This window comes from Oncorhynchus clarkii, chromosome 3 (genome assembly GCF_045791955.1).
Source record: "Oncorhynchus clarkii lewisi isolate Uvic-CL-2024 chromosome 3, UVic_Ocla_1.0, whole genome shotgun sequence".
Lineage (NCBI taxonomy): Eukaryota > Metazoa > Chordata > Actinopteri > Salmoniformes > Salmonidae > Oncorhynchus > Oncorhynchus clarkii.
Window position 1 is genome coordinate 89,616,055 of NC_092149.1, and position 16,967 is coordinate 89,633,021.

At 49.0% G+C, this 16,967-nt stretch overlaps 1 protein-coding gene across 1 annotated transcript in view; it reads right to left on the reverse strand.

Annotated features, from left to right (window-relative positions):
• The window catches only part of LOC139405548 (trichohyalin-like), a 103,134-nt gene that overhangs the window by 63,017 nt on the left and 23,150 nt on the right, over nucleotides 1-16,967 (reverse strand). Inside the window, exons 6-13 of the mRNA XM_071147964.1 lie at nucleotides 15,506-15,671; nucleotides 15,266-15,372; nucleotides 14,709-15,023; nucleotides 13,169-13,337; nucleotides 5,964-6,134; nucleotides 5,622-5,770; nucleotides 3,176-3,325; nucleotides 2,928-3,084 (exon numbers count right to left, since the gene is read on the reverse strand). Of these exons, the coding sequence (XP_071004065.1) occupies nucleotides 2,928-3,084; nucleotides 3,176-3,325; nucleotides 5,622-5,770; nucleotides 5,964-6,134; nucleotides 13,169-13,337; nucleotides 14,709-15,023; nucleotides 15,266-15,372; nucleotides 15,506-15,671 (1,384 nt within the window). The remainder of the gene's footprint in view (nucleotides 1-2,927; nucleotides 3,085-3,175; nucleotides 3,326-5,621; nucleotides 5,771-5,963; nucleotides 6,135-13,168; nucleotides 13,338-14,708; nucleotides 15,024-15,265; nucleotides 15,373-15,505; nucleotides 15,672-16,967) is intronic.

Below are 16,967 nucleotides of genomic sequence, written 5' to 3' on the forward strand. Positions count from 1 at the left end.
GTGTGTGGTTGCTTCTCAGCAAAGGGAGTGGGCTCACTCACAATTTTGCCTAAGAACACAGCCATGAATAAAGAATGGTACCAACACATCCTCCGAGAGCAACTTCTCCCAACCATCCAGGAACAGTTTGGTGACGAACAATGCCTCTTCCAGCATGATGGAGCACCTTGCCATAAGGCAAAAGTGATAACTAAGTGGCTCGGGGAAGAAAACATAGATATTTTGGGTCCATGGCCAGGAAACTCCCCAGACCTTAATCCCATTGAGAACTTGTGGTCAATCCTCAAGAGGCGGGTGGACAAACAAAACCCCACAAATTCTGACAAACTCCAAGCACTGATTATGCAAGAATGGGCTGTTTCAGTCACGATGTGGCCCAGAAGTTAATTGACAGCATGCCAGGGCAGATTGCAGAGGTCTTGACTCATGCATCAACTTCATGTAATTGTCAATAAAAGCCTTTGACACTTATGAAATGCTTGTAATTATACTTCAGTATTCCATAGTAACATCTGACAAAAATATCTAAAGACACTGAAGCAGCAAACTTTGTGGAAATTAATATTTGTGTCATTCTCAAAACGTTTGGCCACGACTGTAAACTAAAATATGAAAATACTAAAATCTGTTTGACCTTTATGTTTTACGCCCTCCGGACTTGAGCGTCCAGGCCGAGCCAACTACGCTATTTTCTACCACTTTTTTTCCCATTGATTTAGTCACTCAAATTCTAGTAATCCGACAAGGGTAAAAACTCCAATACCTTTTAAATGGAGAGAGACATGAGGTTTGGCCCATTAGTTTTCTCGGAGGAGTATCTACACAATTAACATATTATTTTACCCATTGGTCAAAAGACGCGTTTTTGATCAGACACCCTACAATCTATTTTCAAAATGAAACGATGTACAGTGGCAAGAAAACGTAGGTGAACCCTTTGGATTTCTGGTTAAAGTTGATCCGATCTTCATCTAGGTCACAACAATAGACAAACACAGTCTGCTTAAACTAATAACACACAAACAATGTGTTTTCATGTCTTTATTGAGCACACCGTGTAAACATTCACAGTGAGGGCGGACAAAGTATGTATTCCTCTTTACTAAACTGTTTCAGTTCCACAATATTCTTGGGATGTCTGGTGTTAACTGTTCTCTTGAGGTCATGCCACAGCATCTCAACCTGGTTGAGGTCAGGAATCTGACTGTGCCACTCCAGAAGGTGTTTTTTCTTCTGTTGAAGCCAATCTGTTGTTGATTTACTTCTGTGTTTTGGGTCGTTGTCCTGTTGCATCACCCAACTTCTGTTGAGCTTCAATTGGCGGACAGATAGCCTAACATTCCCCTGAAAAATGTCTTGATAAACTTTGGAATTCATTTTTCAGTCGACGATAGCAAGCTGTCCAGGCCCTGAGGCAGCAACGCAGCCCCAAACCATGATGCTCCCTCCACCATACTTTACAGCTGGGATGAGGTTTTGATGTTGGTGTGCTGTGCTTTTTTTTCTCCACACATAGTGTTGTTTGTTCCTTCCAAACATCTCAACTTAAGTTTCATCTGAATATGCCAGTAGTGCTGTGGAACATCCAGGTGCTCTTTTGTAAACTTCAGACTTCCGTGGTGTCCTCCCATGAACACCATTCTTGTTTAGTGTTTTACGTATCGTAGACTCGTCAACAGAGATGTTAGCATGTTCCAGAGATTTCTGTAAGTCTTTAGCTGACCCTCTAGGATTCTTCTTAACCTCATTGAGCATTCTGCGCTGTGCTCTCGCAGTCATCTTTGTAGGACGGCCACTCCTAGGGAGAGGAGCAACAGTGCTGAACTTTCTCCATTTATAGACAATTTGTCTTACCGTGGACCGATGAACATCAAGACTTTTAGAGCTATTTTTGTAACCCTTTCCAGCTTTATGCAAGTCAACAATTCTTAATCTTAGGTCTTCTGAGATCTCTTTTGTTCGAGGCATGGTTCACATCAGGCACTGCTTCTTGTGAATAGCAAACAACAATTTTGTGAGTGTTTTTTATAGGGCAGGGCAGCTCTAACCAACATCTCCAATCTCATCTCATTGATTAGACTCCAGGTTAGCTGACTCCTGACTCCAATTATCTTTTGGAGTCATTAGCCTAGGGGTTCACATACTTTTTCTTGTCTATATTGATGTACAGTGCCTTGCGAAAGTATTCGGCCCTCTTTGCGACCTTTTGCCACATTTCAGGCTTCAAACATAAAGATATAAAACTGTATTTTTTTTGTGAAGAATCAACAACAAGTGGGACACAATCATGAAGTGGAACGACATTTATTGAATATTTCAAACTTTTTTAACAAATCAAAAACTGAAAAATTGGGCGTGCAAAAAAATTGGGCGTGTATTCAATATAGACAAGAAATATACAATAATGTGTGTGTTATTAGTTTAAGCAGACTGTGTTTGTCTGTTGTTGTGACCTGGATGAAGATCAGATCAAATTTGATGACCAATCTATTCAGAAATCCAGGTAATTCTAAAGGGTTCAGGTACTGTTTCTTGCCACTGAAGTTCGCAGGCTGAGGTGAGCGATCACCATCATAACTTGTATTTAACTAGGCAAGTCAGTTAAGAACAAATTCTTATTTACATTGACGGCCTACCAGGGAACAGTGGGGTTAACTGCCTTGTTCAGGGGCAGAACGACAGATTTTTACCTTGTCAGCTCTGGGATTCGACCCAGCAACCTTTCGGTTACTGGCCCAACGCTCTAACAACTAGGATACCTGCCACCCTTGAAGGCATTTTCCCAGACCGGGAACCGAACCCAGGCTGCGGCGGTGAGAGCGCCGAATCCTAACCAATCATGTAGACAAAGGCTGACTAAATACACAGAGCATGTGTCAGATTCAATCTAAGACTCAGAGGTTAGAGGTCAGAGGTGATAGTTGTACCTTGCTTAGCGCATCCCTAGCATCAGCAGCTTCCTCCTCTGCCCTCTCCCTGTCCAGCTGTTCTCTCTGCAGCGCTCCCTGTAGAACATGCAGCTCCATGCGGATACAAGCCTCACGCTCACTGAGATGGGCATTCTCTACCAGGTCCGCCTCCAACCTGTCAATCAAATGGTTTATAAAGCCCTCGTAACATCAACGGTTGTCACAAAGTGCTTTACAGTAACTTTACAGTAACCTGGACTAGGTACCGTCTCTGCCTCTCGCTCTCCAGCTCGTTCCTCTGCTCCTCCTCCCTCTCTCTCTCCAGTCTCAGTCGATCGTTCTCCTTCCTCCTCTCCTCACTCTGTCTCTCTTCTTCCTCCAACTGACTCCTCAGGGAGCCCACCATCTCTCTCTCACTGACACACAAACAACATCAACATTAACAGCAACAACAAACAGCAGCAACAACAGCATCAACACAAACATCATCAACAGAAACAACAGCAACAGCACAAACAACATCAACAACAACATCAACAGAAACAACATCAACAGAAACAACAGCAACGGAAACAACAGCAACGGAAACATAAACAGAAACAACAGCAACAGCACAAACAACATCAACAACAGCAACAACATCAACAGAAACAACAGTAACGGAAAAAGCAACAACAGCACAAACATCAACAGCAACAACAAACATCAACAACACAAAAAACATCAACAACAAACAGCAGCATCAACAGCATCAACACAAATAACATCAACAAAAACAACAGCAACAGAAACATCAACAACAGCAACACCACAAACAACAAACAACATCAACAGAAACAGCAAACCTCAAACAGCAGCAACACAAAAAACATCAACAACAATCAACAGCAACACCAACAACAAAAGCAACAGCAGAAACAATACAGACAATATCAACAACATCAACAGAAACATAGATGGGTGAATCTCCAGTGATTTCCAGTCAGTGACGTCAGTGGTGAGTAACATGTCCTGAGTGTCCTACCCGAGTAACATGTCCTGAGTTTCCTACCTGAGTAACATGTCCTACCTGAGTAACATGTCCTGTATGTCCTACCTGAGTAACATGTCCTGTGTGTCCTACCTGAGTAACATGTCCTGTGTGTCCTGAGTAACATGTCCTACCTGAGTAACATGTCCTGCGTGTCCTACCTGAGTAACATGTCCTACCTGAGTAGCATGTCCTGTATGTCCTACCTGAGTAACATGTCTTGTGTGTCCTACCTGAGTAACATGTCCTGTGTGTCCTACCTGAGTAACATCTCCTGTTCATCCTACCTGAGTAACATGTCCTACCTGAGTAACATGTCATGAGTGTCCTACCTGAGTAACATGTCCTACCTGAGTAACATGTCCTAAATGTGTCCTACCTGAGTAACATGTCCTACCTGAGTAACATGTCCTGAGTGCCCTACCTGAGTAACATGTCCTACCTGAGTAACATGTCCTGAGTGTCCTACCTGAGTAACATGTCCTACCTGAGTAACATGTCCTAAGTGTCCTACCTGAGTAACATGTTCTGAGTGTCTTACCTGAGTAACATGTCCTACCTGAGTAACATGTCCTGAGTGTCCTACCTGAGTAACATGTCCTGAGTGTCCTACCTGAGTAACATGTCCTGTGTGTCCTACCTGAGTAACATGTCCTGAGTGTCCTAGCTGAGTAACATGTCCTGAGTGTCCTACCTGAGTAACATGTCCTGAGTGTCCTACCTAAGTAACATGTCCTGAGTGTCCTACCTGAGTAACATGTCCTGTGTGTCCTACCTGAGTAACATGTCCTGTGTGTCCTACCTGAGTAACATGTTCTGATTGTCCTACCTGAGTAACATGTCCTACCTGAGTAACATGTCATACCTGAGTAACATGTCCTGAGTGTCCTACCTGAGTAACATGTCCTACCTGAGTAACATGTCCTACCTGAGTAACATGTCCTGTGTGTCCTACCTGAGTAACATGTCCTACCTGAGTAACATGTCCTGTATGTCCTACCTGAGTAACATGTCCTGTGTGTCCTACCTGAGTAACATGTCCTACCTGAGTAACATGTCCTGTTCGTCCTTCCTGAGTAACATGTCCTGTGTGTCCTACCTGAGTAACATTTCCTACCTGAGTAACATGTCCTGAGTGTCCTACCTGAGTAACATGTCCTGTGTGTCCTACCTGAGTAACATGTCCTGTGTTCTACCTGAGTAACATGTCCTGAGTGTCCTAGCTGAGTAACATGTCCTGAGTGTCCTACCTGAGTAACATGTCCTGAGTGTCCTACCTGAGTAACATGTCCTGAGTGTCCTACCTGAGTAACATGTCCTGAGTGTCCTACCTGAGTAACATGTCCTACCTTAGTAACATGTCCTGTGTGTCCTACCTGAGTAACATGTCCTACCTGAGTAACATGTCATGCGTGTCCTACCTGAGTAACATGTCCTACCTGAGTAACATGTCCTGTGTGTCCTACCTGAGTAACATGTCCTACCTGAGTAACATGTCCTGTGTGTCCTACCTGAGTAACATGTCCTACCTAAGTAACATGTCCTACCTGAGTAACATGTCCTGTGTGTCCTACCTGAGTAACATGTCCTGAGTGTCCTACCTGAGTAACATATCCTACCTGAGTAACATGTCCTGAGTGTCCTACCTGAGTAACATATCCTACCTGAGTAACATGTCCTACCTGAGTAACATGTCCTGAATATGAGTGAGCTCCTGTTCTTCATACAGGCTCTGTTTCTGCCTCTCCTCTGTGTCCGTCTCCAGCTGTCTGACTCTCTGTTCCAGTCCTGCTCTCTCCTCACCCAGCCTCCGCAGGCTAGCCGCAGCCTCCTGAAGGGATGAGACATGGACACTGGTTGGTTGTTTGGTCTTAACTAGTTCATGGTGAAAAAGGAAGAGATATCTTCGCTACCCAGGAGGAAAAACAGGTTGAAATGACATCAGTAGAACACGCTTGGCCTGCTGGGTGCCGTCTTCAAACAGCCTATCGGAACAGCGGGACAGATACATGTCATCAACAGACCTGTGCTTCCTGATGCCGCCACAGCAGGTTGGTCTCAGCCTGGGCCAATACAGCCAGCACCTGGGTTAGCCCTGTAGTCAACAGGTCTGGTCCTAACCAATCACTGGACAGAGACAGAGTATGGCTACTGCTACTCTGTCCATCCAGACTCTGGGAGCTCAGCACCTTGGACTGGACAAGAGAAACAACAGAATATATGTAAAACAGGCTATTCTTGTTAAGGTGCGTGAATGAGGACCCAAAAGCGAATTAACAAAACAGAGTTACTTTAATGACGAAACACACGTAGGCTCAGATGGACAGGCAGATTCCGACAGGACAGGACAAGGTTAGATGAACAGGCAGATTCCGACAGGACAGGACAAGGTTGCAGCAAACACGACGATAGTCTGGTTCAGGCATGAGTAACACAAACGAGAATCCGACAAAGACAGGAACAAAAACAGAGAGAGATATAGAGGACTAATCAGAGGGAAAAAGGGAACAGGTGGGAAAAGGGGTGACGAGGTAGTTAGGAGGAGACAAGGAACAGCTGGGGGAAAGAGGGGGAGAAAAGGTAACCTAATAACGACCAGCAGAGGGAGACAGGGTGAAGGGAAAGGACAGAAACAAGACACAACATGACAATACATGACAGTACCCCCCCACTCACCGAGCGCCTCCTGGCGCACTCGAGGAGGAAACCTGGCGGCAACGGAGGAAATCATCGATCAGCGCACGGTCCAGCACGTCCCGAGAGGGAACCCAACTCCTCTCCTCAGGACCGTACCCCTCCCAATCTACTAGGTACTGATGACCACGGCCCCGAGGACGCATGTCCAAAATCCTACGGACCCTGTAGATGGGTGCGCCCTCGACAAGGATGGGGGGGGGGGGGGGGAAGACGAGCGGGGGCGCGAAGAACGGGCTTGACACAGGAGACATGGAAGACCGGGTGGACGCGACGAAGATATCGCGGAAGAAGAAGTCGAACTGCGACAGGATTGATGATCTGGGAAATACGGAACGGACCAATGAACCGCGGGGTCAACTTGCGAGAAGCGGTCTTAAGGGGAAGGTTCTGAGTGGAGAGCCAAACTCTCTGACCGCGACAATATCTAGGACTCTTAGTTCTACGCTTATTAGCAGCCCTCACAGTCTGCGCCCTATAACGGCAAAGTGCAGACCTGACCCTCTTCCAGGTGCGCTCGCAACGTTGGACAAAAGCCTGAGCGGAGGGAACGCTGGACTCGGCGAACTGAGATGAGAACAGCGGAGGCTGGTACCCGAGGCTACTCTGAAAAGGAGATAGCCCGGTCGCAGACGAAGGAAGCGAGTTGTGGGCGTATTCTGCCCAGGGGAGCTGTTCTGACCAAGACGCAGGGTTGCGAAAAGAAAGACTGCGTAAGATGCGACCAATAGTCTGATTGGCCCGTTCTGCTTGATCGTTAGACTGGGGGTGAAAGCCGGAAGAGAGACTGACGGAAGCCCCAATCAAACGGCAAAACTCCCTCCAAAATTGAGACGTGAATTGCGGACCTCTGTCCGAAACGACGTCTGACGGAAGGCCATGAATTCTGAAAACATTCTCGATGATGATTTGTGCCGTCTCTTTAGCAGAAGGAAGCTTAGCAAGGGGAATAAAATGAGCCGCCTTAGAGAACCTGTCGACAACCGTAAGAATAACAGTCTTCCCCGCTGACGAAGGCAGTCCGGTGACAAAATCTAAGGCGATGTGAGACCACGGTCGAGAGGGAATGGGAAGCGGCCTGAGACGGCCGGCAGGAGGGGAGTTACCGGACTTAGTCTGCGCGCAGACCGAACAAGCAGCCACGAAGCGACGCGTGTCATGCTCCCGGGTGGGCCACCAAAAACGCTGGCGAATGGAAGCAAGCGTACCCCGAACGCCAGGGTGGCCGGCTAACTTGGCAGAGTGAGCCCACTGAAGAACGGCCAGACGAGTAGGAACGGGAACGAAAAGAAGGTTCCTGGGACAAGCGCGCGGCGACGGAGTTTGAGTGAGTGCTTGCTTTACCTGCCTCTCAATTCCCCAGACAGTCAACCCGACAACACGCCCCTCAGGGAGCATCCCCTCGGGGTCAGTGGAGGCTACTGAAGAACTGAAGAGACGAGATAAAGCATCAGGCTTGGTGTTCTTAGAGCCCGGACGATAAGAAATCACGAACTCGAAACGAGCGAAAAACAGCGCCCAGCGCGCCTGACGCGCATTAAGTCGTTTGGCAGAACGGATGTACTCAAGGTTCCTATGGTCAGTCCAAACGACAAAAGGAACGGTCGCCCCCTCCAACCACTGTCGCCATTCGCCTAGGGCTAAGCGGATGGCGAGCAGTTCGCGGTTTCCCACATCATAGTTACGTTCCGACGGCGACAGGCGATGAGAAAAATACGCGCAAGGGTGGACCTTGTCGTCAGAGAGGGAGCGCTGAGAAAGAATGGCTCCCACGCCCACCTCTGACGCGTCAACCTCGACCACGAACTGTCTAGAGACGTCAGGTGTAACAAGGATAGGAGCGGATGTAAAACGATTCTTGAGGAGATCAAAAGCTCCCTGGGCGGAAACGGACCACTTAAAGCACGTCTTGACAGAAGTAAGGGCTGTGAGAGGAGCTGCCACCTGACCGAAATTACGGATGAAACGACGATAGAAGTTCGCGAAGCCGAGAAAGCGCTGCAGCTCGACGCGTGACTTAGGGACGGGCCAATCAATGACAGCCTGGACCTTAGCGGGATCCATCTTAATGCCTTCAGCGGAAATAACAGAACCGAGAAATGTGACGGAGGAGGCATGAAAAGTGCACTTCTCAGCCTTCACAAAAAGACAATTCTCTAAAAGGCGCTGGAGGACACGTCGAACGTGCTGAACATGAATCTGGAGTGACGGTGAAAAAATCAGGATATCGTCAAGGTAAACGAAAACAAAGATGTTCAGCATGTCTCTCAGGACATCATTGACTAATGCCTGAAAGACAGCTGGAGCGTTAGCGAGGCCGAAAGGAAGAACCCGGTATTCAAAGTGCCCTAACGGAGTGTTAAACGCCGTCTTCCACTCGTCCCCCTCCCTGATGCGCACGAGATGGTAAGCGTTACGAAGGTCCAACTTAGTGAAAAACCTGGCTCCCTGCAGGATCTCGAAGGCTGAAGACATAAGAGGAAGCGGATAACGATTCTTCACTGTTATGTCATTCAGCCCTCGATAATCTATGCAGGGGCGCAGGGACCCGTCCTTCTTCTTAACAAAAAAAAACCCCGCTCCGGCGGGAGAGGAGGAGGGGACTATGGTACCGGCGGCAAGAGCTACAGACAAATAATCTTCGAGAGCCTTACGTTCGGGAGCCGACAGAGAGTATAGTCTACCCCGGGGGGGAGTGGTTCCCGGAAGGAGATCAATACTACAATCATACGACCGGTGTGGAGGAAGAGAGGTGGCCCTGGACCGACTGAACACCGTGCGCAGATCGTGATATTCCTCCGGCACCCCTGTCAAATCACCAGGCTCCTCCTGTGAAGAAGAGACAGAGGAAACAGGAGGGATAGCAGACATTAAACATTTCACATGACAAGAGACGTTCCAGGAGAGGATAGAATTACTAGACCAATTAATAGAAGGATTATGACAAACTAGCCAGGGATGGCCCAAAACAACAGGTGTAAAAGGTGAACGAAAAATTAAAAAAGAAATGGTTTCGCTATGATTACCAGAGACAGTGAGGGTTAAAGGTAGCGTCTCACGCTGAATCCTGGGGAGAGGACTACCATCCAAGGCGAACAAGGCCGTGGGCTCCCTTAACTGTCTGAGAGGAATGTCATGTTCCCGAGCCCAGGTCTCGTCCATAAAACAGCCCTCCGCCCCAGAGTCTATTAAGGCACTGCAGGAAGCTGACGAACCGGTCCAGCGTAGATGGACCGACAAGGTAGTGCAGGATCTTGAAGGAGAGACAGGAGTAGTAGCGCTCACCAGTAGCCCTCCGCTTACTGATGAGCTCTGGCTTTTACTGGACATGAAGTGACAAAATGACCAGCAGAACCGCAATAGAGACAGAGGCGGTTGGTGATTCTCCGTTCCCTCTCCTTAGTCGAGATGCGGATACCTCCCAGCTGCATAGGCTCAGCACCCGAGCCGGCAGAGGAAGATGGTAGTGATGCGGAGAGGGGGGCAACGGAGAACGCGAGCTCCTTTCCACGAGCTCGGTGACGAAGATCAACCCGTCGCTCAATGCGAATAGCGAGTTCAATCAAGGAATCCACGCTGGAAGGAACCTCCCGGGAGAGAATCTCATCCTTTACCTCTGCGCGGAGACCCTCCAGAAAACGAGCGAGCAAAGCCGGCTCGTTCCAGCCACTGGAGGCAGCAAGAGTGCGAAACTCAATAGAGTAGTCTGTTATGGATCGATTACCTTGACATAGGGAAGACAGGGCCCTGGAAGCCTCCTCCCCAAAAACAGATCGATCAAAAACCCGTATCATCTCCTCCTTAAAGTCCTGATACTGGTTAGTACACTCAGCCCTTGCCTCCCAGATTGCCGTGCCCCACTCACGAGCCCGTCCAGTAAGGAGAGATATGACGTAGGCGACACGAGCAGTGCTCCTGGAGTAAGTGTTGGGCTGGAGAGAAAGCACAATATCACACTGGGTGAGGAACGAGCGGCATTCAGTGGGCTCCCCAGAGTAACACGGCGGGTTATTGATTCTGGGCTCCGGAGATTCGAAAGCCCTGGAAGTGGCCGGTGGATCGAGGCGGAGATGGTGAACCTGTTCTGTGAGGTTGGAGACTTGGGTGGCCAGGGTCTCAACGGCATGTCGAGCAGCAGACAATTCCTGCTCGTGTCTGCCTAGCATCGCTCCCTGGATCTCGACGGCAGAGTGGAGAGGATCCGAAGTCGCTGGGTCCATTCTTGGTCGGATTCTTCTGTTAAGGTGCGTGAATGAGGACCCAAAAGCGAATTAACAAAACAGAGTTACTTTAATGACGAAACACACGTAGGCTCAGATGGACAGGCAGATTCCGACAGGACAGGACAAGGTTAGATGAACAGGCAGATTCCGACAGGACAGGACAAGGTTGCAGCAAACACGACGATAGTCTGGTTCAGGCATGAGTAACACAAACGAGAATCCGACAAAGACAGGAACAAAAACAGAGAGAGATATAGAGGACTAATCAGAGGGAAAAAGGGAACAGGTGGGAAAAGGGGTGACGAGGTAGTTAGGAGGAGACAAGGAACAGCTGGGGGAAAGAGGGGGAGAAAAGGTAACCTAATAACGACCAGCAGAGGGAGACAGGGTGAAGGGAAAGGACAGAAACAAGACACAACATGACAATACATGACAATTCTAATGGACCAATACAGTGGGCTGGGGGATGTGTTCATTTATAACATTAAACAGGCTATTCTAATGGACCAATACAGTGGGCTGGGGGATGTGTTCATTTATAACATTAAACAGGCTATTCTAATGGACCAATACAGTGGGCTGGGGGATGTGTTCATTTATAACATTAAACAGGCTATTCTAATGGACCAATACAGTGGGCTGGGGGATGTGTTCATTTATAACATTAAACAGGCTATTCTAATGGACCAATACAGTGGGCTGGGGGATGTGTTCATTTCTACGTAGTGTTTTAACTACTGTACAATGGATTTGTGAACAGCCTTATTCTAAAATGGATTAAATATTTTCTTCATTTAAAAAAAACAAAACATTTTTACACACAATATCCCATAATGACAATGCGAAAACAGTTTAAAAAAATAATTGTAGCAAATTTATAAAAAATAAAAAACAGAAATACCTTATTTACATAAGTATTCAGACACTTTAACTTGAGACTTGAAATGGAGCTCAGGTGCACCCTGTTTCCATTGATCATCCTTGAGATGTTTCTACAACTTGATTGGAGTCCACTTGAGGTAAATTCAATTGATTGGACATGTTTTGGAAAGGCACACACCTGTCTATATAAGGTCCCACAGTTGACAGTGCATGTCAGAGCAAAAACCAAGTCATGAGGTTGAAGGCATTGTCCGTAGAGCTCAGAGACAGGATTGTGTCGAGGCACAGATCTAGGGAACGTTACCAAAACATTTCTGCAGCATTGAAGGTCCCCAAGAACCCAGTGGCCTCCATCATTCTTAAATGGAAGAAGTTTGGAACCACCAAGATCCTTCCTAGAGCTGGCCGCCCGGCCAAACTGAACAATCAGGGAGAAGGGCCTTGGTCAGGGAGGTGACCAAGAACCCCATGGTCACTCTGACAGAGTTCCTCTGTGGAGATGGGAGAACATTCCAGAAGGACAACCATCTCTGCAGTAATCCACCAATTAGACCTTTATGGTAGAGTGGCCAGATGGAAGCCAGTCCTCAGTAAAAGGAACATGACAGCCCGCTTGGAGTTTGCCAAAAGGCACCTAAAGACTCTCAGACCATGAGAAACAAGATTATCTGATCTGATGAAACTCTTTGGCCTGAATGTCAAGCATCACATCTGGAGGAAACCTGGCATCATCCCTACAGTGAAGCATGGTGATGGCAGCATCATGCTGTGGGGATGTTTTTCAGCGGCAGGGACTGGGAGATTAGTCAGGATCAAGGGAAAGATGAACAGAGCAAATTACAGAGAGATCCTTGATGAAAACCTGATCCAGAGTATTCAGGACCTCAGACTGTGGCGAAGGTTCACCTTCCAACAGGACAACGACACTAAGCACACAGCCAAGACAACCTAGGAGTGGCTTAGGGACAAGTCTCTGAATGTCCTTGAGTGGTCCAGTCAGAGCCCAGACTTGAACCTGATCGAACATCTCTGGAGAGACCTGAAAATAGCTGTGCAGCAACACTCCCCATCCAACCTGACAGAGCTTTAGAGGGTCTGCAGAGAAGAATGGGAGAAACTCCTCAAATACAGGTGTGTCAAGCTTGTAGCTTCATACCCAAGAATACTTGAGGCTGTAATCGCTGCCAAAGGTGCTTCAACAAATGAATACATATGTAAATGTGATACTTCATTTTTTGTATTTTTATAAATGAGCAAAAATGTATAAAAACCCTGTTTCGCTTTGTTATTATGGAGTATAATATGTAGAGAAAAGAAATATTTAATACATTTTAGAATAAGTCTGTAACGTAACAAAATGTTGACAATGTCAGGGGGTCTGAATACTTCCTGAATGCTCTGTATATTCTGATCCGAGCGGTCAGTCTTACCAGTTTTAGGACGGCCTGATAGACACACTCTAGAGTTCTCTCTGTGTTTGTCTGTCTCTCCTTTTCTCTCTCCTCTTTCTTCTCCGAAGCCATCCCTCGCTCCATCTTCCTCTCCTCCTCCTGTCGTTCTATCTTTTGATCCTGAATGGTACGAGATAACTCTGAGATCCTGTGGATGCAGTGAGAGGAGGACGGTTGGAGGAGTGCAGAAACAACCCTGTCTACCTCCAGACAATGAGAAACAGGATGTATCATGTCTGAGGCAGAGACAAAGGCAGTGTCCCAAATGCAACCCTGTTCCCAGGAAGTGCTCCCCCCCAGTCAAAGAGAGAGCCCCCCAGTCAAAGAGAGAGCCCCCCAGTCAAAGAGAGAGCCCCTTGGTTAAAGAGAGAGCCCCCCAGTCAAAGAGAGAGCCTCCCAGTCAAAGAGAGAGCCCCCCAGTCAAAGAGAGAGCCCCCCAGTCAAAGAGAGAGCCCCCCAGTCAAAGAGAGAGCCCCCCAGTCAAAGAGAGAGCCCCCCGGTCAAAGAGAGAGCCCCCCGGTCAAAGAGAGAGCCCCCCAGTCAAAGAGAGAGCCCCCCAGTCAAAGAGAGAGCCCCCCAGTCAAAGGGAGAGCCCCCCAGTCAAAGAGAGAGCCCCCCAGTCAAAGAGAGAGCCCCCCAGTCAAAGAGAGAGCCCCCCAGTCAAAGAGAGAGCCCCCCAGTCAAAGGGAGAGCCCCCCAGTCAAAGAGAGAGCCCCCCAGTCAAAGAGAGAGCCCCCCAGTCAAAGGGAGAGCCCCCCAGTCAAAGAGAGAGCCCCCCAGTCAAAGGGAGAGCCCCCCAGTCAAAGAGAGAGCCCCCCAGTCAAAGAGAGAGCCCCCCAGTCAAAGGGAGAGCCCCCCAGTCAAAGGGAGTGCCCCCCAGTCAAAGAGAGAGCCCCCCAGTCAAAGAGAGAGCCCCCCAGTCAAAGAGAGAGCCCCCCAGTCAAAGAGAGAGCCCCCCAGTCAAAGGGAGTGCCTCTTGGTTAAAGAGAGTGCCCCTTGGTTAAAGAGAGAGCCCCCCAGTCAAAGAGAGAGCCCCCCAGTCAAAGGGAGAGCCCCCCAGTCAAAGAGAGAGCCCCCCAGTCAAAGAGAGAGCCCCCCAGTCAAAGAGAGAGCCCCCCAGTCAAAGGGAGAGCCCCCCAGTCAAAGGGAGTGCCCCCCAGTCAAAGAGAGAGCCCCCCAGTCAAAGGGAGAGCCCCCCAGTCAAAGAGAGAGCCCCCCGGTTAAAGGGAGAGCCCCCCAGTCAAAGAGAGAGCCCCCCAGTCAAAGGGAGTGCCTCTTGGTTAAAGAGAGAGCCCCCCAGTCAAAGAGAGAGCCCCCCGGTTAAAGGGAGAGCCCCCCGGTCAAAGAGAGAGCCCCCCGGTCAAAGAGAGAGCCCCCCGGTTAAAGGGAGTGCACTATACAGGGAATAATGTGCCATTTGGGACACAACCAAAGCAGTGAGTATTGTTTTCAGATGGTGAATGCAGGAAAGGCAGGGCAGGGTGCTCCCTTTACGGCTGGAGTAACCTTTCAGTCTGACCTGTTATTCAGATGCAGGGTCTCAGCTTCATAGAGGGCTCTGAGCTCTGTCAGCTCCCTCTCGCTCTCCTCTCTCTCCCGCTCTCTCTCCTTCTGGTCGTGGTCCAGATCCTGCAAGGAGAGAGGGCCTAGGGTGGAGGAGAGAGGAGGTGGGCCTAGGGTGGAGGAGTGGGGTGGGGCGGAGGCAGAGCGGGGAGCAGGATGGAGGCTGGTTGTAGGGTCACTGGGCCGTAGAGATAGAGACACCACTGAACCACAGTGGGAGAGGAGAGAGGAAGACAGACGAGAGAACTCAGCTCTAAGCTCCCAGAGGTCCCTGTGGGTGGGACAAACAACAATCATTATCAACTGGACTATATATCAGAAGTACGTCCAGAATGGCACTCTAATCCCTATACAGTGCATGACTTTAGACCAGAGCCATAGGGCTCTTTAAACCAGAGCTCTAGTCAAAAGTAGTGCACTATATAGGGAGTAGGGTGCCACTTCAGACACATCCGTAGAGATAGAGTTTAAGATACAGGTTTGAATTGTTTTCCAGGCATCTGTTGACCTCACCTGTCAGTGGCAGTCTTCACAGTGTGACAGTGTCGTCTCAGAGTGACCACATCTCCCCACATGGACATCAGACGACTCTGCCCCCGGTCGACATGACCGGTCAGTCGCTGAAGAAGAGAGAGAGAGAAGAGGGGAAGGAAGACAGGGATGGTCCTGCATGATGACACAACTCCAGTAACTTAGGTAACATGAAACAACAATGAAAGACATATCCTATTCAGTCTTTGTCAATCAGTCTACCTCTTTCTCTTTCTGCCACTCCATCTCCCTCAGTCCCGCCTCCTCCACCGCTTTGGACCAATCGGTAGTCAGTTTGCAAAGGTCCTCGCTCAGTGCTTCATTTGCCTGGCCTGATTGGCTGAGCTGGCCACGAAGGAGAGAGTTCAGCTCTGCCAGCCCTACACTCCTGCTCACACCAAACACACCCAAACACACCAAACACACCCAAACACACCCAAACACACCCAAACACACACCAAACACACACCAAACACACCAAAACACACCAAAACACACCAAAACACACCCAACACACCCAACACACCCAACACACCCAACACACCCAACACACCCAACACACCCAACACACCCAAACACACACCAAACACACCCAAAGGAAATTAAGCGTCACCATCTTGTCAAGGTACCTTATCATATTGATTGTGTCTTAACAAAATAAATATATATAGTGGTGGTTACAGGTACTATATACACATTCCTATAATTTAACAGGCAGTTTATATCATATATAGCTGACACTCAAAAAGAAACTAAAACATTTAGAAAAAAGTACATAAATAAAAGTATTGATCATATAAAAGTTGTAAAAGTTATAACAGTCAGTATATAAAGATAAAGAAACATAATGTGGTGAGCCACCCTACTTCCTGTTCCCCCAACCCCACCCTACTTCCTGTTCCCCCAACCCCACCCTACTTCCTGTTCCCCCAACCCCACCCTACTTCCACCCTACATCCTGTTCCCCCAACCCCACGCCTCCAGCCACCCTACATCCTGTTCCCCCAACCCCACGCCTCCAGCCACCCTACTTCCTGTTCCCCCAACCCCACCCTACTTCCACCCTACATCCTGTTCCCCCAACCCCACGCCTCCATCCAACCTCTCTTCCTGTTCCCCCAACCCCACGTCTCCAGCCACCCTACATCCTGTTCCCCCAACCCCACGCCTCCAGCCACCCTACATCCTGTTCCCCCAACCACACGCCTCCATCCAACCTCTCTTCCTGTTCCCCCAACCCCACGTCTCCAGCCACCCTACATCCTGTTCCCCCAACCCCACGCCTCCAGCCACCCTACATCCTGTTCCCCCAACCCCACGCCTCCAGCCACCCTACATCCTGTTCCCCCAACCCCACGCCTCCAGCCACCCTACATCCTGTTCCCCCAACCCCACGCCTCCATCCACCCTACATCCTGTTCCCCCAACCCCACGCCTCCATCCACCCTACATCCTGTTCCCCCAACCCCACGCCTCCATCCACCCTACATCCTGTTCCCCCAACCCCACGCCTCCATCCACCCTACATCCTGTTCATCCAACCCCACGCCTCCATCCACCCTACATCCTGTTCCCCCAACCCCACGCCTCCATCCAACCTCTCTTCCTGTTCCCCCAACCCCACGCCTCCATCCAACCACTCTTCCTGTTCCCCCAACCCCACGCCACCATCCACCCTACATCC